Genomic DNA, 25,229 nt, shown 5'->3' on the forward strand with positions numbered 1-25,229 from the left:
GCTTTCTGAAAGAATGAAGGAAATGAAGGAAAGAACTACTCCACATTGTAAGTAATAAACTTGGCTTTTTATTCCCTCTAAGAGAAAGCCAGGGAAGAAACATAAAGTGAATTGAATAATATATAATATATATGTATGCATATATATCCACATATATAAAATTTTGACATATATTTATATTCAAATATATTTAATATTTATGTTTATATTTATATTTAAATGTATATTTGTATATTCACATATATTATTTATATATAACAGATGTTTTATATATATATTTTTGCTTATATATTTGTATGTAAACATATACTTATACATAAATATATCATATATATATATATTTCTCTTTTTAAGGAGCCCTCAATGCCTATCAGAGAAGAGGAAAAAAATTAATAACCTATATCTGCCTATGTGCTCTTCCTCATTATCTCCCCAATCCACTCCTCAGAGATAACTACTATTCTGACTTTGGTGTTTTAATTTCTTGTGTGACTTTTTGTTTTTGTTTTTTAAAAGTTTTATCATATGTATGTATGTGAATGCTTAAACAATATGTTCCTTTGTTTTACCTGTTTTTAAACATTGTATAAAGGATCTTCTACTGCATGTTTGTTTTTATCACCTGGTGTTTATATCCTTTTTTTTTTTTTAAAGATCGAGAAGAGAGAGAGAGAGAGAGAATTTTTTTTAATATTTATTTTTCAGTTTTCGGCAGACACAACTTCTTTATTTTATTTTATGTGGTGCTGCTGAGGATCGAACCCAGCGCCCCGCGTGTGCCGGGCGAGCGCATTACCGCTTGAGCCACATCCCCAGCCCCTGGTGTTTATATTCTTGAGATTCTTTTTTTTTTTTTAATTTTTTTTATATTTATTTTTTAGTTTTCGGCGGACACAACATCTTTGTTTGTATGTGGTGCTGAGGATCGAACCCGGGCCTCACACATGCCAGGCGAGCGCGCTACCGCTTGAGCCACATTCCCAGCCCCATTTTTTTTTTTTTTTTTTTTTCAGAGTGGAAATTAGAAGTTTATTAAAAGACAGCAGAAAAAAGACTTCTCCCGGAGGAAGAAGGGGACCCAAGAGGTGGAATCCCGAGATTCTTTTATGTTGCTGCATTATAGGTATGGTTTATTCGTTTTTACTGCTATATAGCATTCCATTCTGTGAAAATAGCACAACTTGTTCATTTTACTATTGGTGGACATCTGAGTTGACTCCAAAATTTTGCTTTTCCAAATAGTACTACTTCGAACATTATAACTGACTTCTGATACATATATGCTAAAATTTCTCTTGGGGATATACACCTAGGCATGGAATGCCGGGTGATAGGCTATGCAAATATTCAACTTTACTGGATATCAAATGTATGTGACACAGTCTGAAATATGTTTGACCTCTGTACCTGGGTCCTGACAATTACTAAAACCCCAAGAAAGTCCTAAGTGTTACAGGTGAGAGGAACATCTTTTCTTATTTATAAGAAAAAACTGTTGTGGAATTTACGCATATGAGGCAACTCCTGGGAAGATGGGGGTGGCTGCCAAAGAAACCAACCCTCTTAATAGAGGCTTAGAATTTTCAGCCCTACCCCCTGACCTCCAGGAAAAGAGAGGAACTGGAGATTGATCTAATCACCAGTGAAGACAAAGAGATGCTGGGAGTGTGGTGCACCCAGAGAGGGTGAAGAAACTCTGCATGCACCTTCCCTCACGTGTTTCCCTAAATGTCTTTCACTGGTTGTTAAGTTAACATGCACAGTTGGATGAGGAACGCAGAAGTGAAACTCATCTCAGCCAGCTGCATGCATTCCTCCCCTGCCCCACTGAACTGATAGTTTTTATTATCTGTAAGTGAATTCTCTGTTTAACATGAGCTTACAGAATGCATTCATAAAAATGGGATCATTAACTGAAAACAACTCCTTGTAGAATGACCATGACATAGTATATTTTTGGAAATATACCCAGCACAGTATATTGGCAGTTGAATTTCCTTTTTTTGTTTGTTTGTTTCTTTTTTTTCTTTTCCTGGTACCAGGAATTGAACCCAGGGGCACTTAACCACTGTGCCACTTCCCTAGCTCTTTTTTTGTATTTTATTTAGAGACAGGGTCTCTCTGAGCTGCTAAGTACTTTGCTAAATTGCTGAGTCTGGCTTTGAACTTGTGATCCTCCTGCCTCAACCTTCCAAGTCACTGGAATTACAAAGACTGTGTTATATATATATATATATATATATATATATATATATATATATATACACACACATATATATATATATATATAGATATATATATACATATATATATATACACACATATATATGTATGTATATATATTTAGTTGCCAATGGATCTTTGTTTCATTTATTTATATGTGGCACTGAGGATCCAGCCCAGGGCTTCACACATGCCAGGCAAGCACTCTACCACTGAGCCACAACTCCAGCCCAGAGGGCTCACTTTCTGATTCCTAAAGAACATCTTTTTGATGTGTCCTCACATGGCAAAAGGGCAGGCTAGTTCTGTAGGGTCTTCTTTATAAAGGCCCTAATTCCAATTTCTAGGGTTCTGCCCTCATTACCTGATCTAGTCCCAAAGGTCCCTTCTATCAATACTATCACCTTAGGGATAGGGTTTCTACAAATAAATTTTTGGAGAAATAAGCATTCAGACCATAGCACTGACTAAATAGTAGCATGTAATTAATATTTGTTTAGGAGGTTGGAAGAGGAGGGTAATTAGTAGAGGGAAAGTCTCACTCCAGAGTCTAATACCTGACTATCATTAGGCTGGGGTTTCTCAACTTTGGCACTGTTGGCATTTTGGGATAGATAATCTTTTGTTAGGAGGAAGAGGATGTCCTATGCATTATAGGATGGTTAGCAGCAACCTTGGTTTCTCCTGACTAGATGCCAGTGGCATACACATCCTTTTTGCCTTGTGTGAGGACAAAAATGTCCAGGGAACAAAATTGCCCCCACTTGATATTGCTATATGAAATTCACCTCCATTTTTTTTTTCTCTTGAAGTCACCAGGTTCTGGCCTGGGAAACAGAAAGAAATTCCTGATTCAGAGAGAACATAATGATGTTGTGTAAAGAATAAACAATTATAGCTAAACTTCAATTATTGCTTCATACAAATTTATTTATATGCCCCCTAATTCCATTGTTCTTATAAGACACTGAGGACAACTTGTAAAACTATTTATGCATGTGTGCAGAATAGAAAGACAAAAGTAGAAAACATTGGATTTATTGGGGGTGGGTGAGCCGGATCATGGGTGAATAGTGTACTTTCATTTGACAGGAGTCTTTGTGGTGTCAGGCTTCAGGTGGCCAGATAAGTCCCTCAGCTCTATGACCAGGTGACCAAGAAGAGCTCTTACATCCTGCATGAGTTTGAGAAGAACACTCATCTGGTGATGCAGGTGGGGATCTGGAGAGGAGAAGCCTCCGTGCTCAGAAAAAGGGGTAGCTAGTGGAGGCAGAGGACCAGGGGGCACCGTAGAAGTCATTTCTGGAGCAGCCGGTTTCTGAGGAGCTGGATTCAAGGTGGGCGATTCAACAGAGCTGGAGGGACCTGGATTATATGGCAAAAGGCACATACAAGAATTAAATCTGGACCTATTGTCAAAACAGTCAGTCTTTTTCATTCTCTGAAATGGCTGTAGGGTCCAGTGGCAATAGGGACTTGAAGACTCTAGTGTCTCTCCTAATCCAAATTTTAATCTGAAGATTGGCTGTCTTTTCTTGAACATCCTAGCAACAAGACCTCATCATTAGATGGACTATTAACCAATGTTTCCTCTTTCAAGGCAGAATCTAATTCACTGAAGCATGGATATATTATACCGTCCTAAGCAACCTCTTTATTATATAAGACATTAGTCTAATTCCTCATTCTTGATCCAGTTGTTAGCTTTTTGAGGACATCAATGTTGGTCCCCTAAGTCACCTCCTCTTTAGGATGGGCATCACCAGTTCCTTTATTATTTTTTATTTCACTTGGCTTCAGGCTTCCTCATCTCACTGGACAACTCCTCTGAATGTATTTCAGATCAAGTACTGAATGGTAGCTCCCAGATTTTAACATGGACTTTATCTCTCATTCTAGAGATTATATTCATGTAAATGCCCAGAGATGATATAAGGAACCTAAGTTCTATGAGGCAGTGCACGTAGGTCTTGGTTCGGTAGTGTTGGCACCATGGTTTGAGGGAGAAGTTCTCTATTTGGGCTCTCTTCTATTTCCTTCCTTCCTTCCTTCCTTCCTTCCTTCCTTCCTTCCTTCCTTCCTTCCTTCCTTCCTTCCTTCCTTCCTTCCTTCCTTCCTTCCTTCCTTCCTTCCTTCCTTCCTTCCTTCCTTCCTTCCTTCCTTCCTTCCTTCCTTCCTTCCTTCCTTCCTTCCTTCCTTCCTTCCTTCCTTCCTTCCTTCCTTCCTTCCTTCCTTCCTTCCTTCCTTCCTTCCTTCCTTCCTTCCTTCCTTCCTTCCTTCCTTCCTTCCTTCCTTCCTTCCTTCCTTCCTTCCTTCCTTCCTTCCTTCCTTCCTCTCAGGGTTATACAACCACTGAACCACATCCCTAGCCCTTTTTTTTTTTTTTAACTTTTATTTAGAGACAGTTTCACTGAGTTGCTTAGTACCTCGCCTTTGCTGAAGTTGGCTTTGAACCCATGATCCTGCCTCAGCCTCCTGAGCCTCTGGGATTATAGGTATATGCCACTGTGCCCGGCTTTCTATGTCCCTTCTTCACCTTCCTACGCTGAACCCCAGCCCATGGACCCAGTCATCCTGTACCCATCTCCCTGTTGTCACACACAAACCAAAGAGACACATACACACTTACCCTGCACCCTGATTTCTAGCTGGGAACTCTGTTTCCAAACTTGTCCATCTTCAGTGGCTGCCTCACACCAGTAGGACCCAGAGTGCTCTGCTGAGGCTGTGGGGACCTGAAATTCTGAGGAGAGGCCCTTGCTGCGCACTGTTCTTCCATCCTTGTAGAAGGAGAAGAGGAGGCGGGCAGCTGACCTCTGCAGGGGCAGCTTTGTCTGACAGCTCAGAGTCAGGGGGCTTCCTTCTTTGGGTTCAGCGGAGGGCGAGGCTCTGAGAACTGGGGCTGCAAACAGTTCTGAGGGAAAGGTAGGCAAGAAAGAAGAGCTCGGCCGTTCTACATCCAAGTAGGACCATGAGGGGCAAAGCAGCCAGGTCATAGGTCCTTTCCTCCTTTTCCACCAGAATTTTTTTTTTTTTTTTTTAAGAACGATTCCTCTTGAACTTCTGTTTTCACAGTACTGGTGATTGAAACCAGAGCCTATAACTAGGCAAGTGCTCTACCATTGAGCTATATCCCCAGCCCTTTTTAAAATTTTATTTTGAGTCAGGGTCTTGCTAAGTTGCCCTCGCTGGCCTCAAACTTGTGATCCTCCTGCCTCAGCCTCTTGAGTAGCTGGGATTACAGGCGTGTGTCACTTCACTCAGCCCCATTTGACCTTTCTCTCTCTCTCTCTCTGTTTCTCTCTCTCTCTCTCTCTCTCCTCTCAACTAGACAGAACCAGTAAAGATCCAGATTTGGGCAAATAAGATAGCAGTCCAGATACCCAATCTACAATTGACAGAAAGCATAGATCTGGGTGGTAGGAAACACTGAACTCTGGGTGGGGCTGATGATTTAAAAAGGCAATGCTGCGATATCGACACTCCTGAAACTCCAGTTGGGCATTTGCTAGCAATCTGTTCCTCAAGGATTTAATGATCTTTCCACCTCCACACCAAAGAAAAACAATTTTGGGCTCCCTGTCCCTTCTTACTTGATTTTACCACAGCAATGCTGACTCTAGCTCTTACCTTGGACTGTGATAGCCACCGTAGATGTTGTTTCTGGGCTCCCTGGACCAGGGCTTCTAAAGATGGCACTGCAGTGGTAATTCCCACTGTCTGACTCTTGTACCACAGCGATGGAGAATTCCTTGTTTGGTCCAGGGGGACCCAGGGCTGAACCATCTCGGTAGAAGGTGATCTGAGTCAGTGGCCAGTCTTGCCAGGCCCGGCAGCGCAGAACCAGTGGATCTCCTTCAAATATGGATGTAGCTGGGCCTTGGAGGATCAGCCAGTCTAGCCCAGAGGAAGAACTGAGTGTCACCCACTGTCTCACTTGAGAATACCCCCAGGGATGCCCACAACAAGCTTCCTAAACTTTCCTTAAGGGTCCATTCATGTAAATTCTCACCCCTTAATACCTTACTGAAAGGCTTCTGTCAACTCGTCCTAGCAATGGGAAACCCGTTTCTCCGTCCTCCTTTCTCCCCCAGACCCCCTACTCACAGGCTGTGCTGGTGACTGTGGAACAATTTTTTGCCTCCAGTTTAAAACTTTGAGTTCCAGATTTCTCACCACATCACCTTGACCTATCTCTAGACCTAGTGTGGGACAATTTCTCTAGGGCCTAGAACTGAAGATCTCCTGGCTGCAGGGGACTGAAGATGAGTCCTCAACCTATGGCCAGTTTCCTGAGTGGGTTACTTTCATGAGTGGGCTGTGGAGCTAAAAGAAGGAGTTTGGGACACCAGTTAGGTCTTTCCGGGACCTTACCATAAGACACGATCAGATGGAAGGGTTCACTGAAAGTGTAGCCCTTGACCTGATAGTCAGTTTCCCTTGGGTCCTTCAAGTCGTCATCCATGTGGCAGTCACTCTTCTCAGTGTTGACAGGTCCTTCACACTGCAGAGTCTCAAAACTGGCAGCTGAAGAGGGTATGTCCCAAGGAGAACCAGAAAATGATGCTGCAACTTAGAAAAAGGGGACAGGAATTCGCCCTCCACAAGAATTCCTCCTCTCTCCTGGGGCAACCATCTTTTTCAGAATAAGAATAGGAAGACATCAAAATCTTTTTTCCAAGAAACTCTTGGTGGGGACGGGGGTTGTCTCTGGGAGGAATGGTTTTGACCTTGGTTCACCGATATCCACGTGCCCTCAGTGAATGGACTATGGCACTGGGAAGTGGAAAAGCAAAGAGTAAAAGGATGGTGAATCCAGCTGCCTGGCGTCCAGCTGTTGATGCAGGAAATGAGGAACCAAAAACGACCATGACCCCAGAGCACACAGGCACAGGACAAGAGAGAAAGGCAAACATCAAATTCTGACACTCACTGAGTATTTGCTGTTTGCCACTCACCGCTAGCAATTTTGTGCATTATCTCATTTACTCTTCACAAGCTTTCCAGGTAGGTGGCTTCATCTCCATTTTATAAATTTTTCAAGAAACAAGCTTTAGAAAAGCAAATTAATACACCCAGAGTTTAAAAAGAAAATAAAGAATGAAGCAAGAAAGTCAGGTGTGCTTGAGATCAAACTTAGTGTTCTTTTTACTTCACTGTGCAGACATGGTCTAATTCAGTCCTCAGACTTGCCTTGGGGACTTTCATCCATATTCTCACTTTCTCAAAATACACTTGATTCTTCAGCCTAGATATGCTACCTATGAAAGAGCTTTCAGTCCCTAGCTGGGTCTCTCCTCCCTCCTGGCTCCCCCTTTCAGATCTTCATTTGTTCAGTCATCTTTACTTTAATGATCTCTGCCTCTTAAACTTTCCTGAGCAATGGCAGAGTCCTTTCTCTCTCCTCCCCTCTATCCTGATGCCCCATTCCCAGACTGTACTGGTAACTGTGGAACAATTCTTTGTCTCCAGGTTGTTAGTCTTTAGGGTTAAAGATTTATCACCACATCTTCTTGATCTACCTCTTACTTTCAGGATTGATCCAGGCAAGGTAAATGCCATTCCGTCCATTTCTGAGACTATTTCTTGTCCTTCTTAGTCTCTCTCCCTGTTCCCTGCCATGGGGCCATTCCTACATGCTCACTTCTTCATTCCATCCTTTTCTGTCCCATTTGTCTTTGTTCTTTTCCACTCCCAATGACCCCAGACTCTTCTTTGACTTTGTAACTCCCCTTATCAAGCCTTCTTTCTATTTCCCAGTACCAGGTGCTTTCTTTACCTCCTCCGTCTGCCCCCTTTACTACTCTGCTACCTCTTTTCAGTTCCTCCTCTGTCACTCACTGGACTCAGCCTCCTCTGCTTTTATCCATTTTAAAGACAAAAATCTTGTTAGGCTTCCAGGCATTTTCACTCAATAAATCTTATGTGGCAAGTATTATCACTTTACAAATTAGAAAAATGAATTCAGAAATATAAAAAGTGACTTTTTCAAAGTGATGTAAAGTTACTAACTAGAAGAAGGGCTTGATCCCAAGTCTGCAATTCTTGTCACAAGGGAAAAAAAAGAATATTGTCAGATAAAGAAACTGTGGTATATATACACAATAGAATATTACTCAGCAATAAAAGAGAATAAAATATGGCATTTGAAAGTAAAGGGATGGAGTCAGAGAATATCATGTTAAGCGAAGTAAACCAGTCCCAAAAAACCAAAGGCCAAATGTTTTCTCTGATAAGCGGATGCTAATCCATATGGGGGGCGGGGAGCAGGGGATGAGTGGAGGAACTTGGATTAGCCAAAAAGGAGGAAGGAGAAGGGAGGGGGCATGGGGATAGGAAAGATGGTAGAATGAGATGGACATCATTACCCTAGGTACATGTATGATTGCACAAATGGTGTGACCCTATTGTATGTAGAACCACAGAAGTGAAAAACTGTGCTCTATTTGTGCACAATGAATCAAAGAGCATTTTGCTGTCATGTATAACTGACTAGAACAAATAAATAAAACAAAAGAACATTGTCCCTGACTACAAACAGCTATCAGATTAGTGGGAAACACAGGTATATGAAGAGATTATTTCAGCATGAAGAAGAAAGTAATAAGAAAGAGGTTTTCCAGGCAGCCATCAGAACAGAACTGAGGGTTCAAGGGAGGCTTCTCAGAGAAGATGCCACTGTTAGAGTCTGTAAACAAGTCAAAATAACACCTGGCATTTAGCCAGGGGAAAGTTAGAGTTCGTAAACAAGTCTGGATGGTGCCTGGCAAAATGCCAGAGGGAGTGGTTTGAGAAGTAACAAAAGCGAGCCATTAAGTGTGGAGATTCCTTATTGGTTGACTGATGTATCTAGTTTATGTTAATTAGATAAGCTGTGTGGAATGTATAAATACCGCTCCTGTCCTGCAATAAATGGCTCCTACTCCTGCTGTATCAACGTACACAAGTTATTCGTCACCCCCCCCCCCCCCCCCCCCCCCCCCCCCCCCCCCGGTTATTTTGCTGCAGCCAGACTGCGGCAGATGGTGGCCCGTTACGGGGAGCCCCGGGACACTCGGGGGTAAGTGACGAAAAAAAGCTGCCCGTCCAAAGATAGGACGGGAGCAAATCTGCTCGTCCCTAGGCAGATAGGGCGAGAGGAAAAATGGCCATTTTGAGAAAATGGAGAAGATTGATACAGTATGTTTGTGTCTTGTTTTGTCTCAGTGTATTGTATTGTCTTTGTGATGAAAATATGGAAGGGGTGAGAAGTAAATTACTAAGGGAAGGAGGCACCCCAGTGGAACCAAGAATAGTTAGGGCATGTGTTGATGGAAGCCCAGGAACTCTAGTCAGAAAGAAAAAGAAAGTTCAGAAGAAGAAGGATTATCAGGAAAAAAGTTGCAGCAAAAGGCTATTACTAAATACTTTTCGTTACCGGAGGGTGCGTGAAGCGGAGAGGCGGCTGCCGAGTGTGCAAGCCGGTCACAGCGCAGCAAGGATTTTCCAAGAGGCGGCGGCAACTGGCCCTTCCCCGCCTCCTGGCCGGGGAGCTGGCTCTTCCACTGCCGGGAGCCCAAATCTAGACCTGACCTGGAGGCACAGTCTCGCAGGCTCTTGCTCCCTGTGCCCAGTAGCAGTTTGAGTCCGGGACACTCCCCAGGGCCATCTGGGGCTGCCCAGGACGCTACAGCCGGCAAACGACGCTACTGGTGTCCCTGATGTTTGGTCATTTTCAATGCCAATAACTAAGCTACAATGGTTCTCCCACACCTGGAAGCTGATGAGTAATGAGCACTATTAAGGCTTATTTCAAATGTAAAAAACCTTGACATAATGTACTAAATTGTTCAGAAGGTTGTTTTCTTAGTGGAATGCTACAGGATTTTCTTTAGCCATCGTTGCCGGAGTTCCTGCCTTCGTCCCAGTGCCGGTGAAAACAGGGGTGGAAGAATTTCCAGTGTTGCTGAAAACTGGACGAAACTTCGGCTGAGAAACGGACGATACTTCGGAGCTGTTGCTGTTTCTGCTACTACAGCTTAGGCTAGCTGCCTGCAGAACTTACCTGGACTGTGATTTAAGCTAGCTGCCTGCAGAACTTACCTGGACTGTGAGTTAATCTATTGAGATACTGCTTTACCTGGACTGAGACAACAAACTGTAATCTACAACAAATTGTAACTCTTTGTATCTTTGCAAATGTTGTCATTGCTGATATAATTTTTCCAAGGGCTTCTTGCATGGAGCCATCAATTGGCTTGGTATTGTGGCATTTTGTATCCTCCCTTTCTGTTTGTAGCAGGTTATTTGTGGTGTTTGTGTAAAAACCACTATGGTCATTATTTAAATTAAACAAAAGGGGGAAATGTTAGAGTCTGTAAACAAGTCAAAATAACACCTGGCATTTAGCCAGGGGAAAGTTAGAGTTCGTAAACAAGTCTGGATGGTGCCTGGCAAAATGCCAGAGGGAGTGGTTTGAGAAGTAACAAAAGCGAGCCATTAAGTGTGGAGATTCCTTATTGGTTGACTGATGTATCTAGTTTATGTTAATTAGATAAGCTGTGTGGAATGTATAAATACTGCTCCTGTCCTGGAATAAACGGCTCCCACTCCTGCTGTATCAACGTACACAAGTTGTTGGTCACCCCCCGGTTATTTTGCTGCAGCCGGACTGCGGCATGCCACCAAGGCTGCCCTTCGGGATATCTAGAAGTTTGTAAAGGTAGAGAGGACCAGGAGGCCAGCAAGTGAGCTCATTTCAGGCAAAGGTTGTGGGAAGCCATTCTGACACGTGACTGGGCGGCTCCCGTTAAGGGTCTGAGGCTTCTGGCTGTGTCGGAACTTTCCCGGCCCTTTCCTGATGAGAGAACCCATCCGTGTGGGGGTGTGACTGACCACTGACCCCGGGGGCCCAATCACTGACCCTGACTTTGGAGTGCAGTCCCCCTCAACTTTCATTGGATGGAATTCTCCCCTGAATTTCTCGTTCCCCAATAAAAGGCTACTCCCAGGCGTGTTCACTCTCTCTCTCTCCTGCTAGCCCTGAGTAATCCTTGCTGCCCTGCTGGGCGGTTAGAGGTTGGAGCCAGAGAGGGGAGCCGTCTCGGACCTGGCAATAGAAATAAGGTAACTGAGTCTGTGTGTTTTATTTCGATCTCTTCTAGCTAACTTTTATGCCAAGAACCTCATTAATGAAACCATTGCGCAGGCCGCATGGTGGAAAAGGTAGCAGTATCTGCTAAGCAAAGCCTTGAAGAGAGTAGAGTCCGGGTGTGCATGCATAAATATAAGCCAATAGGGATTTATCAAAGCATAAGTTGTGACACTTAGAGGGTGACTATAGAGGCTAAAGAGTCTAAACAGGTGCCAGTTTGGGGTGGAGTTTGTGTGCCATGACAAGAAGTTTAGGCTGACAGATTTTAGAAGTCACTGCAGCTGCATGGTGCAGAATTGAGGGACACAAAACTGATACAAGATTAGTTAGGAAATTATTGTAGTAGTCCCAGTCATATGATGAGGGCTTGTCCTGGGATACCATTAGTAATGTTTTAAGGAAGAACAATTTAGGAGGTAAAATCTGCCAAATTTGATGATTGATCAGATATAGAGAAGACAGAGAAGGAAGAGTCAGGTTATCTCTTGGATTTCTAACTTGGAGATCAAAGTGGATGTTGATGCCATTAGCTGAAGTCAGAAACAGTGAAAGAATGAGTGAGAAGAAGTAGGAGCCAGGACAGGTGTGTTCATCTCCAGATACTTCCTGGACACATAGATAAATATGTCCTGTGTGAAGACTGATATTTGAATGTGAGGGTCAAAAGCATGATTAGGGTTGAAGATCTGATCTGGAACTCTTAAACATACAGTTATTATGGCAAAAGTTATGCAGACAATAAACTCATAAAGGAGATTTCATAAAGAAAGAAGAATGGAGAGGCAAGGATATTAACTATAGGGAACATTTAGGTATAAGGGGAAGAAAAGAGAAGTTCCCAAGGGCCCAAAAGAAGTACATGAAGTACAAAGAGAAAATGGTGAATTGGAAGTCAGGGATGTAAGGCATGCAAGAAAGAGTAAGTGATCGCTGGATGTGGTGGTGGATGCCTATAATCCCAGCAGCTTGGGAGGCTGAGGCAGGAGGATGGTGAGTTCAAAGCCAGCCTCAGCAAAAGCAAGGCATTAGGCAACTCAGTGAGACGTTGTCTCTAAATAAAATACAAAAGAGGGCTGGGAATGTAGCTCCGATATTGAGTGCCCTGAGTCAATCCCCGGTACCCCCTTCCCCAAAAGAGGACGTGATCAGCAGTGCCCAGTGAGCAGAGATGTTCATCAGGAGAAGAATGGGAAAGTGTACAATGATTTATTCTATCTGAATGGAGATCATTGTGCCCTATGCAAAACTTTTCTAGTGGAAACCAGACTACAATCATTGAAACGTGAGAAGTGAGGAAGCAGAGATAGCCAAGTACAGACCACTCTTTAAAGAAAATTGTATCAAAAAAGTAAGAGTTGAAATTGTGTCTAGAGAAGACGACATTGTAGTCAGATGGAAAAGGCCTCAAGATTTTTATATTCAGAAAGAGCCATTCAGTCCTGCACACCAAACTCTCTCTCTCTCTCTCTCTCTCTCTCTCTCTCTCTCTCTCTCTCTCTCTCTCTCTCATACTGGGGATTGAACCCATGGCCTGGCACATGCTAGGCAAATGCTCTACCCCCTGAGTTATACCCCCAGTCTGCATCAAACTCTCTTATATCTAGGCTTCTTATCCTACCTAACCAATTCTTTGGAGGGCCAAAGTTAGTCCATGTTTCTTTGCTCTGAGTCTTTTCCCAAAGTCAGGCTTATCTCTATTCTCATACCAACATTCAAACATTTTACTTACCCACCAGCAAATGAGCTGCCCAGAACACAGCAGAGGGAATATAGAGGGCCCAGGCCATGGGAACACAGCTCAGCTTCATGGTAAATGCATCTAGGTCTTCTGCAACCCAAACACACTGATTTTCTTCAACATGAAACCTCTCGAATTAGAAAAAAGGAAGTAAATCTAACTGTCTCATCTCTATGCACCTGTTGTCAAGTTTGTAATTGGCTTTCATCATTCAGATTTGGCCAGGTTATTTCTGGTGCCATTTGTATCCTTAAGATTGTGGATGAAATGATAGCACCCTCAATTCTTCAATATTCCTTTGAAGAGCACAGAGACCTTTCAAAAAACATGTGATTATCTGATAATCAATTGGCCTTCATGTGCACTCTGGGAAAAGTCAATATCACTGGTGAAACATCTGGGAACAGAAGGTGGAAAATTGCTTGAAGAAAATCATGGGGAAATCAATGATATGAATTCAAGTGCCCTGTTTCAACCTGTTCCAAGCTTCCATGTTTCTAGTGACTAGAAGTAGCAAGACAGAAGGGAAATTATTGGCAATGGCACCAAGGCAGATATCAGATTAATTCTTAGTAGGCTCTGACCATCCAAAACCAAAACAAATTTGTACTCAAATTTCTCTAGATTCATAACTCAGTTCTCTGATCCTGCAGGACAACGTAGACTGTTCAGTCTCTTTGGAAGTCTGAGTAAGGCAAGGAAGAGTCTCCTGAGAAAGAGCAAAGGAAAAAAGAAATCAACTTCCAGAGGCCCCAGAAGCAAGCCCAAGGCTCAGGCTCATAGCCAAAGCTCAAGTCACTGATCCTGAGGAAATTAGAGACAGGAGGCATCTGATAGCTTTAGAAACTTGAGGAGACTTCAGAATAAGGGCAATACAGAGGCTACAGCATCCCTCTTTGGCTCTAGGTGGCCTTATATGAGAATCATTGTTCCTGCCTACAAATGTTTCCTGTTTGACTGAGACCTTCTCAATGGCAGGCCCACTCCTCTTCTTACAGTGACCACACTCTTCCCCATTCTCCACCCATAACATGCACCAGGGTCCCCATAGGTTATTCAGAAATGAGATAAGCCACAAGAAATGGGGAAAGGCAGTCTCACTTAAAGTCAAAAGGAGGAACAGCATGAGCAATCAGTTGTGCAAAAGCCACAGATCAAAGCAGACAAAAAAGCAAAGTGGGTATGAGAAAGTGGGTCTTTCTCAATCTAAAATAAGCATTTAGAATAAATTTTCCATTATCTGAGAAGCATGTTTTTATGCAGGTGGCCTCAGGGAGTTCAGAGGTGGTTGAATATGGGTGTGGGGTGGGGGGAAGGCAGTGAGGCAGTAAGCCCTGCAGCTGATGTGTTATGAAAGACCCAGCAGCCTCAAAGAGGAAGAAAAATCTAACCAGTCCTAATAAAAATTCAATAAATGAAACGTGTTTAGATGGACCTTCACCCTTAACAGCCCCATAGCACAGAGAACCTCAGGGTTACATAGGTGCTTCTTTAAAATCACAAAAATCTTTCCCTTCCCAGGCTACCCCTTCTCCTTAACTGCCCTACCCATAATGTCATACCTAGATAGAGGCATCATCTAGGTACCCTATACCATCTGCATCAGTTCTTATAGGATCCCACTCTCAATGTAGAAAGCAAGAAGGTCTCTGAAGATCTTGCTTGAAAATCTTTATAATCCCCACTAAACCACTGAGAAATTTTTCTTCATCAAATTCTGACGAATGAACTGTTTAGAAGAGGTGTAATTAACTAGGTTAAAAAAAAAAAGCAACAGCTTTTTCTTATGGATGATCCTATCCCAAAGCTTCACTACCTCCACTTCACAGTCTCACCCACTATTATGGTTTAAATCTGGATTGTCTTCCAAAGGCTCATGTGTTGAAGACTTGGTCCCCCAAAACAACAGTGTTCAGAGAAATGAATGGATCGTGAGGGCTCTGACCTCATAAGTGGATTAATTCATTGAGGAATTTATAATTTGGACTTTTAGGAGGTGGTGGAAAGTGTAGGAGGTGGGACTTAGTACAAGTGAGTGGGTCCCAGGGGCTAGTGCCCTTGGGACTATATCTTGTCCTGTGCTTTTCTCTCTCTCTCTCTCTCTCTCTCTCTCTCTCTCTCTCTCTCTCTCTCTCTCTTTTTCTTCTCTGCTACCTACATGCTATGAGCTGAACACTTTTCTTCATCATGCCTTCTGCCATGATGTTTCTGCCCAGAGCAATGGAGCTAGCCAACATGGATTGAAACTTCATTCTGAAACCATATACCAAAATACATATTTCCACCTTTAAATGGTTTATGTCAGGTACTTAGGTCATAGTAACAAAAAGTTGTTTATCATACGCTCTAACCTATAGCCAATGTAGGTTTAATGTAAACAACCTAAGTCTTCCTTCCCCAAATTTGCATCACAAAATAAATGCCCTTATTTCTGGTCTGGCAGACATTTTCCTACTGCTACCTTGCACTGATGCTGGTAATTATGGGAATTTCTTCTAGGACCCAGGCAGTTTTTTTGTTTTTGTTTTTGGCTAACATTTACAATGGCTCAATAAATCTTTTTATTTCAGAAACTCCTCAATCCTAAAAATTTTAGGTTAATATTTTTACTTTCACACTTCATAAATGAGGTTGGATAGTTTGTGACTATCCCATTTGTCAGATTTCTTAACACAATGTGTTTTTTTAACTTTGTTTATTTGAGATCCTGAAGATTGAACCTAAGGGTGCTCTGCCACTGAGCTATATCCCCAGTCCATTCTATTATATTTTGAGAATGGGTCTTGCTAAATTGCCTAAGTTGGTCTTGAACTGGCCTCAACCTCTTGAGGGATCATAGGTGTGAGCCACCATGCCATATGACATAGTGTTTATAAATAATATTCCTTGAAGGTTGGCATGGTGGAGCATACCTCTTATCCCAGTGACTTGAATCACAAGTTTGAGGCCAGCCTCAGCAACTTAGTGAGACCCTGTCTCAAAATAAAAAATAAAAAGGTCTGGGGATGTAGCTCAGTGGTACAGTGTCTCTTGGTTCAATCCCCAGTACAAAATGTGCATGGGCGCACACACACACACACACACACACAGACACACACTCCTTTATTATCTATATCAGCACTGTGGCTATTGAATACTGTCATGGCTTAGTGCATAGTATTAGAATCTGTAGTGATATCGTTCATCTAATTCCTAAGATTTGAAAATATATTGCAATACACGAAGTTATTCTTCACATATTTGATTTGATTTGTTATTTCTTCTAAGAGAAGAAAGGAAGGGCAGAGAGAGGGAGGAGCAGGGAAGGGGAAAGGAAATGAGAAAGAACACACTAGAATGCATTTTGCCCGCCCCCCCCCAACAAGTCAGACATGAATTAACATGTTCCTTTCTATACACCAATTTTACTCACAGTTAAAGTTTCATCCAGAAATACACATCCAGAAATCATGATGAAGATGCTTTCAGCTCTCCCACACACCAGAGGTCTCACTCAATTGTCTATGCTTCAGAGAGTGACTCCCAGTTCTTAAAAAGGCCAACTTTTGCCCTCAGTCCCTAGAAGTATGGGAATCTCATCTCACTGCCATGTAGGTCTCGTTTTCATATAGAAAACTTACATATTCCTATAAGACAGTTTCCTGAGCTATTCTTTCAACTTGACTGCTGGCGGTAAAAAAGGGAATTAAGAAGCTTTATGAAAGATAGTGTCCTGGGCTCTTTCCTTTGAAAATCAAAACTATTTGAAGTTCTTGGGTCATAGACAATTTTTGTTAAATATGCATTTTTAAAATTCTGTTTGTGATGGTTTTGCAGGTCTGTTTAACAAAACAGCTTAACAGTTATTCTAAACTGGCATGTCACAGAGGTAAGCAGAGTTTGTTTTTTTGTTTTTTGTTTTTTGCAGTTCTGGGAATTAAATCCAGGAGCACTCTACCACTAAGACACATCCTCACCCCATCACACACATCCTTTTTTATTTTATTTTGGGACAGGGTCTCACCAAGTGAGCTGGGGCTGGCCTTGAACTTGCAATTCCTCTGTCTCAGCCTCCCAAGTAGCTGGGATGGTAGGCATGTGCCACTGCACCAACTCTTGGCAGGCAGGTTCTTGCTGGAGCCCAAGATGAAGGTTTATCTTCCTTTTCTTTGCAGCTTTATTTGAGACTGCCATCACAGGGCACCACCTCCAGCTCTCAGCTCCCCACAGATTGGTTGATGTAAGTTGTTAATTAGTTGAAATAAGTCTCTCAATTTCCTTTTTTTAAAATAGTTTTTTAGTTGTAGAGGGACACACAATATCTTTGTTTATTAATTTATTTTTTATGTGGTGCTGAGAATCAAATCAGTGCTCTGCCACTGAGCTAGAGCCCCCGCCCTCGATTTCCTTTTTGAAGTAGGATATCTAGCACAACCACTGACTTCTTTCCCCAACATGTGAAACTGAGAAAATTAGTGTCAATGACCTGCTTCTAATCTGACAGAAAAGTCCTAAAAGTATCTGTTTTGTGTGGTAATACAGAGATATTAGATTATTAGTTATAACATCATTACCCAGGGAATATTTTTTTTTTGTACCATGGATTGAACCAGGGGGTGCTTAACTACTGAGCCAAATCCTTGGCCCTTTTTTATTTTTTATTTTGAGACTGGGTCTCACTATTCTCATCAAAATACAGTTAGAAGTTCTAGTTAGTCCAGTGAGGTAAGAAAAGAAAAGGCACACAGATTAAAAATAAATTAAATTATAAGCCCCTACTTGTACACAACATGATTGTCTACATAGAAAAATCTTAAGAATCTGGGCTGGGGCTGTGGCTCAGCGGTAGCACACTTGCCTGGCATGTGTGAGACACTGGGTTCAATTCTCAGCATCACGTAAAATTAAAAAACAACTAAATAAATTTAAAAAGTAAAAAAAAAAAAATCTCAAGAATTCATTAAAAAAAACACCTAGAATAAGTGAGTATCCATCAAGGTTGCAATGTATAATAAAATGAACACACAAAAATCAATGTATTTCTACAATAATAGACCTTAAACTGTACTACAATATAATAGACCTTAAACTATACTACAAAGCTATAGTAATAGCATGGTATTGGCACCAAAATAGACATGTACATCAATGGTACCAAATAAAGACACAGTGACAAACCCACATAAATATAATTATCTCATACTAGACAAAGGTGCCAAAAACATACATTGGCGAAAAGATAGCCTCTTCAACAAATGGTGCTGGGAAAACTGGAAATCCATATGTAACAAAATGAAATTAAACCCCTATCTCACCCTAAGTACATGTACAAAGACACAAAGGATGTGACTCTACTTTGTGTACAACCAGATATATGAAAAATTGTGTTTTCTATGTGTAATATGAATTGTAATGCATCTGTTGTCATATAACAAATAAAAATTTTTTTTAGAAAATTTTAAAAAATCTATCTCTCACCACATACAAAACTTAACTCTAAGTGGATCAAGGACCTAGGAATTAGACCAGAGACTCTATGCCTAATAAAAGAAAAAGTAGGCCCAAATCTCCATCATGTTGGATTAACAAGACTTCCTAAACAAGACTTCTAAAGAGCAAGAAATAAAATCAAGAATGAATTAATGGGATGGATTCAAAATGAAAAGCTTCTTCTCAGCAAAAGATACAGTCAATGAGGTGAAGAGAGAGCCTTATGAAATGGAACAAATTTTTACCACATACACATCAGATACAGCACTAATCTCCATGACATATAAAGAACTAAAAAAATTTAACACCAAAAAAACCAAACAACCCAATAAATAAATGAGCTAAGGAACTGAACAGATGCTTCTCAGAAGATATACAAGCGATCAACAAGTATATGAAAAAATGTTCAATATCTCTAGTAATTAGAGAAATACGAATCAAAACTACTCTAAAATTTCATCTCAAATCCTCTCTTAAAAAAACAACAACAAAGTATTAAACCAGGTACTGGGCGGCTGTGGCCCATGCCCTTAATCCATGTAATTGGGAGGCTGAGGCATGAAAAGCTCGAGTTCAAAGCCAACCTGGGAAATTTAACGAGACTTTGTGTCAAAATTAAAAATAAAAAGGGATAGGGATGTAGTTCAGTGGTAAAGCATTGAAGCTCAATCCTTAGTATGCGGTGGTGGTGGGGGAATATTAGAAATAAGAAAGGCAATATTATCTGAGACTAAAATTTATTTATTTATTTATTAGAGAGAATTTTTTAATATTTATTTTTTAGTTTTCGGTGGACACAACATCTTTATTTTATCTTTATGTGGTGCTGAGGATCAAACCCAGAGCCCTGCGCATGCCAGGTGAGCACGTTACCGCTTGAGCCACATCCCCAGCCCAAAAATTTATTTTTTAAAAATCAAGGCGATTACAACATATGAGTTAGAAAGCAAAGGGAGGACAATTTAAAAAAAACAATATCTGAAGTTAATTTATGACAAGAACAATAATCTAGACTTTTGACACACCTAATTAAAACAGATAAAAAGATGTCTTCCTCTTATTCAACCATTCAATGATATTTTATTATCTAAGAAGTGATGTTGGGATGACCTTAAATCATAGTCATGCTGGAAATCAGGACCTGGTCCTCGTTCCCATTGTTGAAGATTAAACACCCAAGAAACATGGAGGCAAGAGTAGAAAGCAAGTTTTATTTAAGAGAGAGACAGAGATAGACTTCTCCAGAGAGAAGGGGGCCCAGAGCTGGGTATCCGTGGGAGCGGGTGGTCTTGTCTCTTTTATAGATCTCAGATTTCCTCTCCCCATTTCCTCCTTCTCTTTCTATCTTGCCTAAGTGCTCAAAGGCAGAAAAGAAGCAGCTCAGTGGGGTAATCATTAGCAACTCCTTGTGTCCGGAGGAGGGATTCCCCAGAGATGTTAGCAACCTATTGTAAGGGAGAAGTGCTCTGGAGATGTTATGATCCCATTTCCTTTTCTTTGACAATTAGCCCTCATCTTTCCAAGCTGATCCAAGACTACCTGTCTTTGGCCCTGTCTCTGGCCCTGTCTGAATGTTGTTACAGAAAATTGAGTTGTAGGGAATCGAGTTTATTTCCCTGAAGAGAGAAATGTTCATGATTAACAAGCTAATTTACCTGGAAGATCTTGAAAAATGTTTGGGAACTGGAGGGATCATATACAGATATATATTAAAAGATAGTTGAAAAGTCTGTATAAGGAGAAGTTAAACACTTAAAGACTTTTCAGGTAACTACATTTCCCCTACCACAGTCTAATTCTCAGGAGAAATTGAACCAGCCAGCAGCTGCAGGTCAGCTCAGGTGAACTGAGTGACTATAACCTGCAGTATCAATGGAATCTGCTATATCACCATGCACCCTGTCTTAGGATGCCTCTGACAATCATGCTTAAACCCGGCAAGGAAGGAAACCAAGAATTAGGAAGACATAAGATTCAGGAAACAAAACAAATGACAAAAATGCAACATTTATTATCTCTGGAGGAAAGAAAAAGATTCTTCAAGAAAGGAAATGAAGCAGGAGGGTGGTACCTTTAAATGATAAAGCTAGATCTATTTTGGTAATGTCAGTCTCCCAATCTTTAATGAGTGACTTAGGAATGACCAGTTCTAATACAGTAGTATCATGGAGAAATTGCTGCAGGGTTTCTGGGAAAGTTTTCCTTATTCTAAGAAACACATAAAAGTCATAGTTAGTGCCCTTCTATCTGGGTATGATGCTTAGAACCACTGTACTCATCTTGCTGGTAATCCAAGGGCAGCACCCAGAGAATTGAAGAAAAACAGGCCCAGAATCCTGATATAAAGAGACACTCTGTCTCTGGACTTTTTTTAATGTGAGATAACACATTTCTTTATTGTTTAGGCCAGTTTGAATCATGATTTCCTGTTATTTTCAACTCAAGCCATCCTGATAAAAGAAAGAAAACCCAGCCAGGTGCAGCAGCACATGCTTGTAATCCCACTGACTCAGAGGCTGAGGCAGTAGGATCCCAAATTCAAGGCCAGCCTCAGCAACTTTGTGAGATCCTCAGCAACATAGAAAGACTCAGTCCCAAAATAAAAAATAAAAAGTACTGGGGATATAGCTCAGTGGTAAAACGCCCCTGAGTTTAATCCCTAGTACCAAAAACAAAAAGAGAGGGAGCCAAATTCTGAAGATGATTACCAAAATGAAAGGCACCTGATTTTCTGGGTCATGGACTTCCTCAAAGAAAGCCCAAAAGCTAGTAATGAGAGGGGAGATGTACGTATAAACACATAAATTACCTAAAAATAGAAGAAAATGCAGTGTAGTGCCACATACTAATAAAATGTGACTTCCTAGGAAAGTAAAGATAAACCAGGGGGCTGTGACTGTGGCTTAGAGATTGACTGTTTTCTTAGTATGCATGAAGCTGATGCATGTGTGAGAAATAGAAAGCTGGAAGTCCATTTTTGGAATATAGTATTTAGCGTTAAGTGGAATGTAAGATCCAATTGTAGCCATTTTAATATAACCCTTTCCTTTCCCTGCCACAATTTTAAAATTAGCCAATCAGGTAGATTGAAACCCCAAGCTCCTCCTATCAGAGCAAGGGGCAGTGCTGCATTAGGGATAAAAACAGGTGGACTGCCCACCCAATGTGCCCAAATGTGCTTGCTTGGCAGCTTGGGTAGGATGCCCTCCTGCAGAAGTAAAGTTTGCCTTGCTGAGTTACTTTGGAGCATGTGTTTGATTCATTATGGCACCCCTGTATTTTTAACACATGTGTTCCTAGCACCACCAAAAAAAGAAAGAAAAAAGAAATTCTTTCCTACCAATAATGGCAGGAAAAACATTTCTCAAATATTAGTACAAAAAAGATACCTGTAAGGAAAAAACTGAATGAAGAAAATAGAGAAGAGAGATGGCTCAACTTCAAGACAAACCAACCTGTGGAGGGGGACCCAGGAGAGAATGAGATCCATCTTCCCTTAATAGCCTGGAGTAGATATAGGGGAGTGAGGGAGTGGGGGAATTTTGCAGTTAGGCCATTGCTATGGGGTTATCAGGGAAGGGGCCTTGTGGACATCACCTCCCTTCTTTGAGGTGGTCACTGTTCCATGTCAAACCAGGTGTTTTGGGGATTCTAGTCTTGGATAACAATTTCCTTTCTTTGCATGGTGATGGAATACAATTTGGGTTTTTTTTGCCTGATGATGGAGTATAGTCTGGGGCTTAGGTCAGGCTGAGTCAGAGTGACCTTCAGGTGACTCTTGTTCTAAGATGGAGGATATGTTTCAAAATGATGTTGCCTATGTCAAGTTCTACCTAACAGTACTACGTCCATATGATATGATAGGGGGATTCTATCACCTACATGAATAAAGAGCTATAACTTGGGAAGCCTCAATGTAATATAGATGTCAAACATTACCCAAATCATCTATAAATACAATGTAATTCTACAAATGTCTTAATAATATTATGAAAGTCCATCTTGAAGAGAAGCAGCACAATAACAGCAAAGAAAATCTTAAAACAGAAGAACTAGAGAAAACTTGACCTTCTGTATACCAATATACACTATAAAATTGTAATAAGTAAAAATGTGTTACTGATGCAGAAATAGACAAATCAAATAAGATCTATATATGGTAATTTAGAATGACATAGGTTACATTTCAAATTAGTGAACTACTTGTTTAATTATATTAGAATAACTGATAAATGGAAAATATTATGTGAGCCTTACCTTATTCCAAATCCAAACATAATTTCCAAGTAAACCTAATAAGATTTCAAGGAAAGGTAATAAATGTATTACCTTTTTGAATTCTTAAGATGAAGAAAGTTTCCTTTGTACTGCTGTTATAAAATACTATAGGACAGGTTTTTTACAATTAACATGAATTTATTAGGCCCCAGATCTGGAGGCTAGGAAATCCAAGATGGAGGAGCCAGTGTCTGGAGAGAGCCTTCACGCTGTATCACCTCATCCAATGGCAGAGGGCAAAGAGAGGGTGAAAGAGCAAAAAGGAGCCCAACACATCCTTTTATAAGGAACCCATTGCTGCAGTAACAAACCATTCCCAGAATAGCAGCATTAATCAATTTGAGGACAACTCTTGTGGCTTAATACCCTCTCATTAGAACCCATTTTCAATGCTGCTGCATCAGTGATTGTGTTTCCAACACGTTTTGGGGGGGACACATTCAAACCATAGCATTAAGTATACCACATGACCCAGAAACTATAGTTTTATTTTTTATTTCAGTACCAAATGACCAAAATTTTTTATTTGACTAAATTCTGCGTCATGCATAAGCATGACAGTCTCCCCTGTTTATTAGACTTTGGCAATAAAAAAAACCAAGCAGCCTTTTACAGGACAGTGAAAATGCCAAGGGTGTCTACAGTCTTACTGTAGGATAAATAGATATATATTTAAAAGGCCTCTCTCCCTTTGGCCGTATCAGCTCAGTCCAGATCATTAAATATAGACAAGTTTTTCAAAATCACTTCTTTACTTCTCCAAGGTCTTCAATGCTGTCATCATCCACCTCTGGCCATTTTTCCTGAATGACATCAATTATGTCATCTGTAAAGTCCCCCTGAATGATGATTTCATCTTCCCCTGTTACTGAGGCACCGCAGGAGAATTTTTGAGCAAAAAATCTTTGTGCTTCTTTAAGATCAATTTCAAAAGTTGCAAGGCCACATACTCTTGTCACATATTTCTTCTTTGCTCTGGGAATTTTAGCTATAGTAACCTTTTGTGGTACAGTCTTTTTTTTTCTGTTTTATTTGACCCCTTCCACCTCTCTTTTGTTTTTTCTTCTCCTCTTCTTCTCCTACTGTTCCTTGACCTTCATGAATTCCAGCTTCCTGTTTGGGTGAGTTTTCTACAGTGAGTTTTGCAAACTCATTTGGAAAATTCTTCTCTAACCACTGCCTACATTTAGCAACATCAGGCATATATTCACAGTACTCTGTTGGTAATGAACAGACTCCACAGTAAAGGACTCGAAGTGGGTAATCAGCGTCTAACTTGGCACTATTCCTTGGATCTCCTTTGCCATCAGCCCCACTGGATTCAGAAATGTCAGTAGCCATTTCACAAACCCAGGAGGTCGCACAGCGCTCGCCGCCGCCGCTCCCGCAGCTCCCACCCGCTGAAGCGACACATGCAACTCCTCTTTCCTAGCCAGGGCCTCCAGAGAGCCCGTCTCTAGTTTTATTTATTAACGTACAACAAAGGCTTTTTGTTCTAGTCCTTGGGATATACCATTAAATAATGCAAAAACCTTGCCTCGCATTGAGCTTACATTTTACTATATATGTGAATATCTGAGCCAAAAAAATGCATTAATAGATATATAATAATAGATAATATAATAATAGATACCATGGAAAAAATAAAAATGGAGTAATAGTAGTGGGGAGGGTGGCCAGGGGAGGACTTGCTGAAGAGGACATTTGAGAGAGGTAACCAGATTCCACAGAGCATACTCCAGTAAGGCTTTTATTTAAAGGTACAATAAGAGATCTAAGTGTGGGGGCACATGTCTGTATTGCCAGCATTCAGGAGGCTGTTTCTCCAGTCTATTCCTCCTCCCCAACATCCTCTTTTTTGGAATTCTAAATTCTAAAGAAAGCCCTCTGAGATAAATTTTCTTCTCCTCAGTTTAAAAGATAACATGTGACTAGAAAAGCTCTGTGTCTATCTCTGAGGGACTCCTGGGTGGCTAGGGGCTTTACCCTTAGCCAAGATAAACTAAACAAATCCCACTCTTGGCAGTGGGATTTATGTGTGATTTAAGCTGAAACTTGACTGATGATCCCTAGGGTCAGTTTCTTTACTCATGGATTTCTTTCTTTTTTGTATAATGACAGGTTTTCAATGAGCCTAAACAGTTAGTAGCTGGGCTTGATTGCATGACCAGAGCGATATTGAAAACTCCTCTGGGAACTTCTGCTTCGAGCTCTCCCATATCCAAGATGGTTGTATCCAGACAACTAAGTGCAAATAAAGGTCAGGTGACAACAAGGACCTTGGAGTACTTGCACTTCTTGGAGTCATATCTTCCCTATTGTATCTCCCTCCCTACCCCACCCCCAACACCACCACCCTGCTTTTATTTTCTTCCTTTTGTTACTGGG

At 41.1% G+C, this 25,229-nt stretch overlaps 1 protein-coding gene and 1 pseudogene across 2 annotated transcripts; both read right to left on the reverse strand.

Annotated features, from left to right (window-relative positions):
* Positions 1–3,132: 3,132 nt before the first annotated feature.
* On the reverse strand, positions 3,133–13,211 carry Fcrla (Fc receptor like A). Of its 2 annotated transcripts, none has more exons than XM_034635235.2 (5): positions 13,086–13,211; positions 6,598–6,795; positions 5,854–6,120; positions 4,853–5,137; positions 3,133–3,588 (listed from the first exon to the last, which is right to left on the reverse strand). In XM_034635235.2, exons 1-5 carry the CDS (start codon positions 13,162–13,164, stop codon positions 3,305–3,307), a joined length of 1,113 nt encoding a protein of 370 aa, XP_034491126.2. In that variant the 5' UTR covers positions 13,165–13,211; the 3' UTR covers positions 3,133–3,304. The 2 variants fall into 2 exon arrangements, with proteins under 2 accessions (XP_034491126.2, XP_027778286.2); XM_027922485.2 differs by having other exon boundaries at positions 6,598–6,750; positions 13,086–13,210.
* A 10,132-nt stretch (positions 13,212–23,343) lies between these two features.
* Positions 23,344–24,297, reverse strand: LOC114080898 (density-regulated protein pseudogene; annotated as a pseudogene).
* Between the last annotated feature and the right edge of the window lie 932 nt (positions 24,298–25,229).

The sequence above is a fragment of the Marmota flaviventris genome, chromosome 10 (genome assembly GCF_047511675.1).
Source record: "Marmota flaviventris isolate mMarFla1 chromosome 10, mMarFla1.hap1, whole genome shotgun sequence".
NCBI classification, from domain to species: Eukaryota; Metazoa; Chordata; class Mammalia; order Rodentia; family Sciuridae; genus Marmota; species Marmota flaviventris.